This window comes from Aythya marila, assembly GCF_965140915.1.
Source record: "Aythya marila genome assembly, chromosome: 14".
In the NCBI taxonomy this organism is placed as follows: domain Eukaryota; kingdom Metazoa; phylum Chordata; class Aves; order Anseriformes; family Anatidae; genus Aythya; species Aythya marila.
In genome coordinates this window covers 11,678,094-11,691,051 of record NC_139055.1, presented here as the reverse complement: position 1 = coordinate 11,691,051, position 12,958 = coordinate 11,678,094, and the positions used below count along the sequence as shown (strand labels likewise).

Sequence of the window (12,958 nt, the reverse complement as noted above, 5' to 3'; positions counted from 1 at the left end):
AATTTCAGTCACAATAGCATTTCTATATCTACCATAGCTCCATAAAAGCTGCATAAGTAAGAGAATTGTCCGTGGACTGGATCACCTTTGATTTTATCATTGTTGTTTAGTATTTCATAACTTTCGTTTATTGAATGAAAAATAATGTGTTTTAAACACTAATCTGAAAATGCATAGATGGAAACACTTTCCCTACTGGGACAACTTATTTCCACATTCAACCTTTTTTCCTAGAAAAGCTATTTAATAGTGATCTGAAAAGAAAATCAAAATGGGTCCAAGTCATTTGTACATTTAAATTGCATAAGAAAGTCCCCATAAATTTCTTTGAAAAGTTCAGGGGACTCTGCTTTCCTCCCTGCCTTCTTTGCAAACATGTTTGCTGTTTCACTGGCCCAAGATGCTGCCACCCCAGTGGCTCAACAACTAGCAGAAGGACAGCACAACTTATTGTACAAAGTCCAGAAGGGAAAGGATTCACAGTCAAACTGTCCAGAGCTCTGGCTGACACTTTGATGTGGTATACACTGCCAGTTTGCACCAGCTGGCAATTTGACCCTTTGCATTTTCTTGTTCTTTTGTTCCACCACATTCAAATCCTAAATAACTTTTTGATATAGTGCGTTCTTGTTCAATATATGAATTTCCCACAGATTGCTGAAATCATAATGCTTACAATAAATACACATACTCCCCACCAATGCCTTCTGCTTAGTGAGCAAAGCGATATGTGAACACTTTAAGACCCAGCTTAAGGAAACCCAGTGCAAAATCCTAGCCAAATGAGCGGGTATTTGGAAGAAGACAACAAAACTTTATATGGCACCTTTATTCAACTTGCTCTGTGTTAAGGAAATCAAATGACAGCTTCTTTACCCAGCTGGAGCGCAGAAGTCCATCCCCTGCCTCGAGTCCATGTTTGTACACTCACAGTAGGAGCAGTACACATGCCCAGTGTTAATTCAGTGTGCCCCGTAGCCACAGGCATTTATGTTGCATTCTTAAAGTTTTAGGGCCAAACAAGAATGAGGAAAGGCATTGCATTGGATTGTGATGAAGCACAGTTCAGGCAAAGTTACAGAAGCAGTAGACCTGTCTGCACTATAGGTCAAACAACAAGCACATCCAAACCCAGACCAAGCCGTTAATTCTTGAAGCATGTATAACTTGCAAGGAATCAACAACACATGTTATTTTAAAAATGGTAGGCTGCTTCTTGGTTCATCTCCCATTTCCTTATCACTACTCAGAGTGGTTTAGCATTGACAGTACCTGTAACATCTTAGCAGTTTTGTTAATAACTCTTCAGGCCAGAGCTCTCTACTCAGTGGTCTCAGTGTGGATACCACCCCAAAACATTGCAAGTCACTATGTCTGCAGCATCAACTGGGGCAAAAGCTACTTGGCCTCCCTGGAAGGCAGAGACAAGTATGTTACAGTGAGATGGGAAGGCAAACAGGCTGCTGCTTTCAACACTTGCTGGGCCATGTCACTGTTACAACCCAAGATGCAGGTATTTAGCAAGATGCTTCTGGGAAAGTAGGTTCATGATCACACCGGTGTGTCTGGCTCTTGATGCTTGCACGTTTCCTTGGTTCCTTTAGGGACAGGAGCATCTGTTTCTTTCCTTCCTCTACACCCCCAACCCTCAGGTAAAGAGCTGTCCTATTGGGAGGACAAACAAGTAAACAGAAGTCCCACATGGGTATGCTTTCAGATTCATCTCAACACAGACCTCCATTTCAGAATCCAGCCTTATATTGGTATATTCAATGATGTGATCAGCCCAAAAAAAAATAATAAAACATGGTACAGCTTTTAACGATGAAAGCTGAAGCCCTAGCAAGTGTGATATATTGCCTGCTCTATTTCTTGATGTTATATCTAGCACTAAAGTATCCTTACCTGTGTAAATGAATCTTCCAGGTGTTCCCTTACAAAACTGCTTAGACTTGTAGGACAATGTGACTTCTACAACCCCTGGGATATGTCGGGGAGGCGTCTGTACACGGATGGCATGAGGAGTAATCAGCTAGAGGAAAACATTGAGAAGGGAAAAGAGAGAAGAAAAAAAAAAAAAAAAAAGCACTATTAGATGCTGAATACTTCTTTAATAACACTTTCCTCTCAGATCACAGTAAACAAGCTTTGAAACATGTAATTAACCTGTCAATGTTTGAATACAATCTTGATGTAACCCACACAAAAGCCAGTGACTACAATATTTACAAGCATTCTCTTTCTCAGCCGTAACAACATTATTTCTGTTTTCATACATGGCAGGCACTCACTTCCTAGTACAAGCATCAGCCCTGGTTTAATGCAATAACTTTAGCTTACACCAGCAGGATGCCTATGTTTGCTCAAGTGAACATTGGGGTCATGACAGTGTCCAACAAATCTGATTGATAAATGATACGCAGTTACGTGTGTGAACACAGCCCTTTAGCTGAGATTCACTGCACTGTGCAAACCCAGGCAGGCTTTTAAACACACTGGTCCCCAGCTGACATCTGTATACTGAAAAAGCACCATGTGCTGCAGTTTTAATTAGAGACCCTTTCCTATTCATTTTGTGGAGGCATAACTGATTACTGCAGAAATGCTAAGTTTGGTTTCTAAAGGAAGCCGGGTTTTTCTTTGCAACTGATCAAAGTGCTCAAAATACATGTACCAAATATAAGCATTTACCCATCAGTTCCAGTTTGCCTCCACTGCAGTGACTGACATATATCTGAGAAATCACTTGCATGTGTAGATTTACACACGTAATAAACAGACATAACTTTCTTGCTAACTGGACTGGGGACCCTGATACTCAAGACAAAATGGATGGGGTGGGCCAGTGCTTTCCTTTCTGGTATCTATTAGGATTATGGACTGGATTTAAGTAGTGTTTATACTGGTTTCAAGTAGTTCTTGAAACTAATATTAGAGCCATTTAGGAGTTCACTAATTTATTGCAGATTAATTCAAATCTCTGATGTGTTCAGTAATTACAGAATTGACCTCCCCATCACTGAAATGTCCTTTTCTCACCCATTATGCTCACTTAGACAAGAACAGGAAAAAGAGGTACAGAGAAAAAGTGAAATGATTGTGTCCAGCAACCAAGTTATGGCTCTGGTACGTGGATAATCCTTCTGTAATTGACTATGGCACCCTAAAACACTACTAGAGAAGCAAACAGCCACGATCAAACTAACCTTGACAATGAGCAAAGCCATAGCTACCCAAGCAGACAGTCAGCTGCTCAGTGCTGTTGGTTGCCTACTTGATTACGGAATACAATTTCATAGAAAATACTGTTTGTTTGTTTGTTTTTTAAAGATGTTTTCCACTTTTTTTTTTTTTTTTTTTTTTAACAGGAACCAAACATTTCAAAATCATGGTAAGGTCCTATCAAACTATCAGCCTTCTTAAGCACATCTTTGTTTAGGACACAGGACTATTGCTCCTAATTTATACTACAAACTGCCAAGAAAGCTAAAATTCCCAAATAAAGCAGTTTGGGAAAAAAAAAAAAAAAAAAAAAAAAAGAACAGAGGAGAAAGGAATGTCTGCCTGAGAGCCATCTGTGTTACTGCAGCAAATGGCATTCACAGTAGGAAATTCTCCATATTTAAAATAGGAAAATTAGTATTAGATCAAGTTGAAGATTAAAAACAAAACTACCAGCATCAAATACTCCAAACATTATTCAGATCCACACAAGTCATAAGGTCAGCCCCCAACTCATGCCATTTTAAAATGTTCATGTCAGGAACCAGTCTTCTAGTTTGTGAGCTCCAGAAAGCACGTATTCAGGCTCTGCTTTGAAATTACGTGATTTAGAAATGTATTTATTTTTAGAAGGACCCTGCTTTTTCTTTTTCTTTTTTCTAAATGACTAACAAACTTTTTTTTTTTCTAAACAATCAAACAAACAAATATACACACACTTCCAAAATTCCTTTTAGTTAAATTGAGTTGCCTTAAAGTTGGGTCTGACCAAAGTTGTGAAGTCTAGGCTAATTCTCTGCATGCCCCCAATAGTCAGCAGAAGCAGAAAGCACTGCCGAATTTATTTCCCAGGCTTCAGACACCTCTCATGTTTGCTTAAGCTGCTCCCTGGAAGCATCTACCTTTCTCCAGTACGCTGGGATGACAAATTTAAACTAGATGCTTAACTGTAGGTAGCCAAGCACAATTGAGGTAAATCCCATCCTCAAGCAGTCCTAGTTAACTGGGTGAACTGGCAAGATGAGAAAAGTTTCATGCCATTTTTAAGGGAAAATACTTGTAAAAACAGCCAAGGATTTTAATACTGAAGTTTAACATGCTAGTCTTACTGCATCAGCATGTGCCTCATGCCCCTCACCCCCATTCTGGCATGAGCTCTACAGACAGCTTCTGGTTGTATCTTTGAATTTCCCAGCATTTACTGGTCTGTCACCACTTTAATGTTCTTTAAACATAATTTGTGGCATTTTCCAATACTCATCTTCCCTGGTTCCCAAGAAATGTCTGACCTATTTATGGTCCATTGTTAAAGAGAGCTGGGGAGAGTTAAGCAAGTTTCCTGGTTTGTTCTCCACAAACAGTTTGGTTTTCCTTTGTGCTCTGAAGTAAATAAGTTTAACTGTGTTTAAAACCACAAATATACAATACTGTCGCCCACACATTCCCAAAGGGTGAACATTATGTCTGAAGTCCTATGGTTTAGGATACTCGGTATATATTTTACTCCTCTCTCCTCTGGAACTGAAGCTCGGGAGATACAGTAGAAGAATGCATATTCCTCTTCCTTTAACTTTTTTCTCTTTGCCGTCTACCACTGCCCCTGATACAGTGCTGAGCTAGAAGGATCTTTGCTCTGTGTCAATATTCAGTTCTCATGCCCACAGAAAGGAACTAGCTAACTTGGTTACCTACCAGTATTCCCCTATATTGTTGCCATCTCAAGAAATAGGTTTTAAGGGACAAAAAATGTCACTGCACTTTAAAATCTGCCCTCTGAACCCCACCTCTGGTCTTGACCTCTGGTTCCCCAGCAACGCCAGGATCTTCATTTTAGACTGGGACCAGCTCTCTGAATCACTGTGACTCTGTTTTGCAATTGGAGTGACTCAATGGATGCTGCATGGGCCTGGGTTCATGGCCAAATCTGCCCCTGACCCCTTATGACTCCAGGATTGTGGGATGTATTCCTGTCTACACTACTGACCCATGACCTCACCTGGGGAACCCTCTCCTAGCACTCTTTCTCCTCTCATGCCGACAGACTATGCCTTCTTCAAAGCAGAGTCTGTCCAGTATTTGCATGCAAAGCACCTGAGAAAGGTAAGATGTTAGCATCAAAATATATTAAAAATAAAGGCAACACTTCTGGAGGCCTCTAAGACCCAAACTGTTGAAGGTTCTGGGGAGTATTCTGGGGAAGCATCATTATATGATCTCCCACTTGTTTTTTATGCATGTCTGCCATTTCCCACTACCAAACATAAGACACAGAGCTAGATGAACCTCCATGTCTCACCCACTTAAGCTATTTTGATACTCCAACCTCACGTGAGAACACTTTGTGCATTAACAACTAACGTGCCAAGAAATAAGGATTTGTAAATATGGGTTACCTACATTTCTAAGCATATTTTTCAGATGTAAATCCTGAGCAAGTCATTAGCTTGTGATTTGGAGATGAACCTGCCAGCCAAAGTCCTAGATCCAACTTCCTTTTCCAGTATTTGATAAATTGAGATCTGGAGCTGGATAGAAAAGTAGCAACAGGACCCTTTTTACCAAGGGATTTTCAAGTGAATCAGTCTGGTATTTGGCAACTGCATTAGCTGTTTTATATAAACTCCTACTTGTCAGCCGGGGACATGCTGTGGATTGGATTAAAACCTGAATTAGAGATATTCAGAATGGAGGGAGGTGCGTGTCCTTCAAAATCCAAAACACATTTAGTTTGAGTATGTACAACAAGCCTCTTTCTGTGGTTTGCTAATATATTCTAGACATTCTTGTGTGATACAGCATCATTTCACACACTGAAGAGTGCCAGGTTACTTTCTTTTTTTGAAAAGTGACATTTTACAAGAAGATGTCATTAATCTGAGTCACTAGTTTATTTTTGCATGCTTGAGCTCTGGTTTGTGGTTAGGGAAATGGTGACAATCAGCCATAAATTTAACTTGGACTCTGTGTGAGAAGGACCATTAGGACAGGAATGAAAAAAAAATAATAATAATCCTACCCACTGAAGGTAATGAATGGCTTTCAGTGGAAACAGAGCCCTCAAGGTATCTATATTTTCAAAAGTGACCAGTGACTTTGCATGACTCAATACTGGGCATCCAGATGCTGATTAATAAGTCTTGGTTTTCAGAAAGAGGGTGCCTACCCATTTTTTAAAAAATGAGTCAGGCCTCCAGAATAAGCACACAAAAAGAAAGACTTCCAAAATCAATAATAAACATCAAAAGCAAAACAAAAAAAAAAAGTCACAGAATTTGATTCAGCAGCATAAAAAAATCAGCCTCTGTTTTTGTGCTGTACAAAGGTAAAAGAACTGATGTTTCAGTGGTTCATCTTTTCTTAATAGAAAAGAAAGAAGTTGTTTCCAGCTGACTCTGTGCAGCTGGAGGAATGTTCTTGGCAGGAAAATGTTTGAAGAAATAGCTCATTTTAAGCAAATATTGTGGAATATTTATAAGAAACTAATTTTGTCTTCATAATCATGTGTGTTTGTCCTGAAACTCGACTCTTGGAATTACAACCCCCTCCACCCCCCCTCAACAAGAGAGAGAAACAGCAGAGGATTTTATCAGCAGCTCAGATTTGGAATATTTGCAGCAATGCACAGAACCAGAGTGCTGGGTAAAAACTGTAAATAACAAATCCTCCTGTTTGTGGACTGGGCAAACAGAAAGGCAGAGTCTATCTCACAAACAGACTATTTACTGGGAGCTGTCTGTCCAGATTCAGCATGTGCACGATATATCAATATTATTTGTCTACCATTCATGAAAAGTCCCTCGAAAAAAAAGGCAATAGATGGTCCATTTTACTGTATTCTAAAAATATCAACGGTGGCTCTTAAAGTCGTTTTTATGAAGTAATATTGGAGTTAAGGATTAATTGAACCCACTGGCTTAGGGTATCTGCATTTTTGCACAAAATTAATGTGACAAATTAAGTTTTTATTTAGTTCTCCCTGGCTGAGAAAGGTTGTAATTATGTTAGAGTGTTTACAACTAAAATATATGTTTAAATAATAAATATGTGTTTCAGAAACCATTTTAAACCTCCTTTTTTAACACAGTCAACTCCATTTCAAGCATATAAATATTTCAATTACAAAACTTGAATACATGTAAAATAAATTAAAAATATATTATTTACATTTCAAATTATTTATAACATATGCTGCTTGACAGCAACAAATACACCCTTAAAATGAACAATGTTTTTTGGCTTCAAATTTTGCTTCTGAACTGTGGTAGGATTTATACTTTAAATATCCATGCGTCTCAGGTACTTACATGGATTTTGCTATAATAAAATCTGAGTAATATAGAACCTTTAGGATAATTATCTTCCCAGCACCTCTCTGAAGAAGGTGACTAATCTTATTATAATGTTAGAGAAAGGGAATTGAACTTTAAGCAGATTATGTGATTTGCCCAAGGTCCCATGCAAAGTCTGTGGCAAAATGATGCTTAATTTAAATATTAGACTTCATCTCCCAAACCGCTTGCAATTACAATTTGAAGTGATGCTAGACAAATCCATGGGAAGATACTTTGCAACACTCAATATTTTTCTTTAGCTTCCTGCTGTCTAGTTTTGTTTTGGATTTTTTTTGCAGCTTAGTGAAACAACGGGATGAAATTGAGAATTCTTCTTGAATTCAATTACAAAATAATTTGCCCAAGTTTGCTCAAAACCAGGCCTGACTGGCAGCTTGGTATGAACCTGCTCCAGGTTTGAAATTGTACTGAATTTCAGAAATCAGTAGTCCAATCCTACACTCTGTTAAAGTAAAACAAAAATATTCTTCCTGAGTATCAAAAATGTGCCAGACATTTTTAGACATGGGAGGGCAAATGAACAAATTTTGTATGTGGCTTGTATATGTAATTTGAAGTATTTATAGATCACTGTTATTTAGGGTTCACTCAGCTTATGCCTTTCTGCGCTTGTTTACCATGTTTGTCTGCTTCTTTTAGAAGTAATTTATTTTCCCCTATAGAATGTCTGTCACTCCAATAGGTTATGAAACCGTGAAGCAATTCTTTAAGGGAGAGACAGTGAAACAGTTTGGAGTCAAAGCCTACTCGCAGCCCATTATAGCATTCACAGCAAACACAGACTTTGATCTGGAGCCCCTCTAACATTATTAATTTTATGGCAAGGACTTGTGACCATCATCAACAATATTTTTACCAACTCTCACTTACCTGAGGTTAGAAACTGCCAATTAAAGGCTTCCACTAATAAATAGAATCAAGATTTATAATGAAAGATCCAATTCTGCAGTACCAAAACCAGAGCAATTTCCTCCCAGCCTCTTCACCTTTCCTTTTTAAATGTCTGTAGCCATAATGGCTTCAATCCTAACACACAAAATGCTTACACTGGACCCAGGGGGCACTTTCATGATCACATAAGGGCTTCAGAATAGGGCTCATTTAAAATATCTCCTTTTCTGGAATGCCCTTTCATCCACACTTGTCCTCAAGTGGAAGAATGAGAGAGACAGAGAGAGCAGTGAAGCCTATGAAGGACATTAGAGGATACTCTTCATATGGGGGGGAAAAAAAAAAAAAAAAAAAAAAAAAAAAGCTGCTGTATATGCAACAGAATCAGTAAGAAAAATGTACTGGATATGAATTAAATATTGATTTAATATAAGATATAAGGCAAAAGATCAGAAGATCCTCATGTCATTAGGTAAGCTAGTTTGGAAATGATGGTTTGTTTCTTAACTTATTCATTTCAGTACTAAACTCCTGAATATATCAATTTCTTATAAAACTTCCCATTTCCTTTGGAAAGCCATAAAGGCAACACTCAAACCTTTCCTTTGAGCTGCCTTTCCATGCTAGGGAAGCCAGTGGGAACTTTGTCCTGCATACTGGAATTGACCGTTTAGGTGATGCTGCCTGGGATTTAATATTCCACAGGCTGTGGGGGAATATCAGACTCCATGTTTAATAATGTTTCAGGAGAAGAGAGGATTTAGGTAGCTGGGAGAAACAGAGAAAAAAAAAAAAAAAAAAAAAGGAAAAAAAAAAAGGAAAAAAAAAAAGAAAAAAAAAAAGAGAGAGAAACAAGCAAACAAACAAAAAGGGTTACTCTGAAACTATAGAGGACATGGCTGGATATGATAAGGCTGTATTTTCCACTGTGGATACAATATTGTATATTCAACTGCAATTATGTGGCTGGTACTTACACTGAACACCTACACTTTCAGGACATTTTATTCAAAGATGCTGAATTTCTGCAATCCCCACCTCATTTAGCTGCAGCTACAAGTAGCCAGTTTCCCTAGACAGTAGGGCCTAAACACTTATTTCCTGTTGGCCCTTAGCTATTGTAGTGCTAAATGCAGAATTATTCAGAAAATCATTTATCCTTTCCTTTTCTTGGAGTAAAAGACACTGAGGTAAATTCTAGGCCAGTGAGAGGAGATGGAAATCCCCTGGCTATAATGTACTTCTGCCACAGGTAAATTTGACTAATTATTTTCATAAAACTGAACAAGGAAAGGATTCACATCTAAAAATTTGTTGCTGATTTAGCATGTGGCATAGAAAAAGGACAGGCTAGCTATAAGCTAGACAAAGCTATTAGACATTACCGTTCAGACAACACCTACCTCACTCCAAACCAGCATGGTGCCGAATATGACCTGTAACCCATCAAAGAAATTGTCTCCTATGATGATGACAGTGGCACCTCCTGTAGTCCATCCTTCACTTGGACTGATGGCTTTGATACATGGTGTAGCTGCTTTTCAACACACATGAAAAAGAGAAGTATTCTGCTGTTAGAACCAGATTTTAATGATAGAAGACTTGAGAAAAATAAAATAAAAGGAGCTTTCATTTTCTCCCCTTACTAACACAAAGATTTCAGCAATCGTGTTCTTTCTAGTACATGTGCATGACTTCAAACTGTATCTTTGAAAGTATTTTTTTTTTTTTAATCAATTAATTTGTTTGGTTTTGTTATCCACTTAAAAACACACACACCTTAAACCTATATCAAGAACAACAACAAAAAATCATAGCATAATAGGCAGAGATCAATTGAAAATTAGAAAAAATCCAGGCCCTATCTTTATTGTAGATGAAATGTGGAATATCTGAGTTAATAAAACAACCTCCAGTGAGCTTGCTTTATTATCCATCATAACCTAAACTACTCAAGGAAACTCCCATAAATATTATGGAAAATATTGGCTAAATAACAAAGGGTGTAACCTTCGGTATTTCTTTAAGTCTTTTGCAATGAGATCCAGTTTATTCTAGTATTAAACCACCCTGCCCTGCTAAATGCTTTAGCAACTACAAAAAAAAAATAAAAAAAATAAAAAAAAAATTAACCACAACCCTGCCACCTTGTCACCCTGGTTATGTTGCATCTTCTGGATAACTAAGAAACACGTGCAATGTATTTTGCCTTATTCATAGAGTCTGTTCCCACTTTCATGAGCCACTTTCTTGGCATCATATGTAGTAAGTGCCTCCTGAGTGGATGTTGAAAATGTGAGCAGAACTCAAACCAGTAAACTCAAATCTAGGTGTAAGATCATCTGTATTAAGACTATGTAAGCAGGAGCAATGTCAGCTTTATATACTGGTGGGGTAGGGCAATATAAACATCCACAGACTGATTCTCCTCTGCAGTACCGGCGTACATCATAATTTAACTGTCTTGAATCCAGTAGAATAACACTACTGTAAAAACAACCTGAATAAGCCAAAAAGGCCTGGATGACTCTCAGCTGTTGAGTCTCACATTGGCCTTACAGGTTGATGAAAACAAGTAATTCCAACTCAAATACCACCCATTTCTCCTTGCTAAAACTGCAGGAGGGAGAAATATGACACCACTCCATTAGGTACTGCTTTAAGTAAAAAGGGTAACTCCACAATTTCATTAGCCACAAGAAATGGATACCTTAAGGAGCAGCAAAACTCCATCAGTCAGCCTCAATGTTGAAAAGACTGATACTTCCCTTTAGCTGTGAACCCACACCTCCGCTCACAAAAGAGGCTGGATCCACTGAAATCACATGAAGGGTTGCACCATTGCCTGCACTGAGGCTTGCAATGTCATTCAGGTGCCAGTCAGCAGGACTTCGTTAGCTACATGCAAATATCTGCATATATACCTCTTGTAAGGTTGCTGGCGTTTGGTTGTCCATTACCACTTGGTCAAAAGGCTGTCTGAGCTGCTTTTTTGGTTCTAACTGAGTATTTGGTTCTACGCTGAGTATTTGCTGGCATACCCAAGGGAGAGCACTCAGGTACTTTATTGGGTAAGGACTTGGTAGGAAAACACGAGTGTGAAAGCCACCCACATATGAGAACAACCCAGGGTAACATGCTTGCACCCATGAATTACTTAACATGGTTACGTGGTGGCACAGCCCCTGTCCTGCTTTCTTCTAAATGTAAAGACAGTAAATTAAGTAATTCACGAAGTCTGCTTTAGAATGCTCCAGCCACAAAATGTTTAAGAGATACTGTGCATCTTTATGATTATTTAATGAAGTTCTGGCTGGTTGGAGCTAATGGCAAGAATCAGTGAGGCTGGCGAGAAGATTCCTTCAAGCTCCTGGGCAGGACAGGCAGGCACGAAGCTGGGGAGCAGGAGTGAGCTGGAAAGTGAGCTGTTGAGTCACCCTGAACAGTGAGTGTTTCTGTGGGCAATGCTACAGTGATGGAGAGCATGCACAGTGAGCAAACAGAGCCTGTTCCTACCTACAAAAGGTTGTAAGTGTCAGGCACAAAGTTTTCCACTACTTAAGCTGATGGGGATGCCAGCTCCAGCAAAAAACACAAACACACAGAAAAAAATCACTACTCTGCTTCAAACTTGGCAGAGAACAGCCGTTAACTTTTACATGAGCTAACAAAAGAAACATCCTAACATTACCATCATGAAAATGCAGCGCACACACAGAAGTAACTTCAATATGTTTAATTTGGATTCAAGTTACTTGCATAAAACTGTACATAAAACCATTGCAAAGTCCAAACCAAATGCTTTCCTTTCAGCCGAGCTCACAGCAATGGATTTACAGTGAAAGCAGCTTTTCAAAAGGCCATCTAGGCCTTTCATAGAATCAAAGCTTTTCATAAATAAAAAATAAAATCACTTCCAAATTACACCCTTTCCAGTATTTCCAGTTGATTGTGGACACACACACCACAATAAAACCCAAAGATAATCAGTTTCCCATGTGTTAGAGAACAAGCTACTTTTCTTAAAGACTATAGGCAACATTTCTTTCCTAAATACCAGTGAATAAAAGCTGTTTGAGACCATAAGCCATTAACAGAAAACATATGCAAGCTTCAAAATTATAGATTCAATTCATCTTTAAAATTAATGCAAAATACTGTTGTGCAGTTGCAGGTCCCCCCTAAAGGTCTTGCTGCTTATCCTGCGATGTTCTTTGCACTACCTACACTGCGCTACTGAGTGCAAGGTGCTGCACCCCATGTGTTGTTTGTGTATTCAGTCCTGACTTTTTATACGTGTAAGCGTTTGATATCAAATCTCTGCCAAGTCCCATCGTGATCAGTGGGGCTTCAAGCAGATGATCAGGTCCCTGTGCTGAACCGGAGCTGTGGGCTTTTCATTGGGATACACTCACTCACCAAGTCAAGGTGACCACATATACATGTAATTTTATTTAAATATAAAGCCAATGAAACTGCTGCTTAAATATAAG

The 12,958-nt window shown here is 38.6% G+C and overlaps 1 protein-coding gene across 9 annotated transcripts in view; it reads right to left on the bottom strand.

Moving 5' to 3' along the window:
- EBF1 (EBF transcription factor 1) overlaps positions 1–12,958 on the bottom strand; it is a 270,929-nt gene that overhangs the window by 61,230 nt on the left and 196,741 nt on the right. For 5 of the 9 annotated variants that reach the window (XM_082771706.1, XM_082771710.1, XM_082771708.1 and 2 more), the window contains exons 9-10: positions 9,869–10,002; positions 1,906–2,032 (exon numbers count right to left, since the gene is read on the bottom strand). In XM_082771706.1, coding sequence (XP_082627832.1) covers positions 1,906–2,032; positions 9,869–10,002 — 261 coding nt within the window. The remainder of the gene's footprint in view (positions 1–1,905; positions 2,033–9,868; positions 10,003–12,958) is intronic. The other 4 variants (XM_082771707.1, XM_082771709.1, XM_082771714.1 and 1 more) reach the window with 1 other exon arrangement.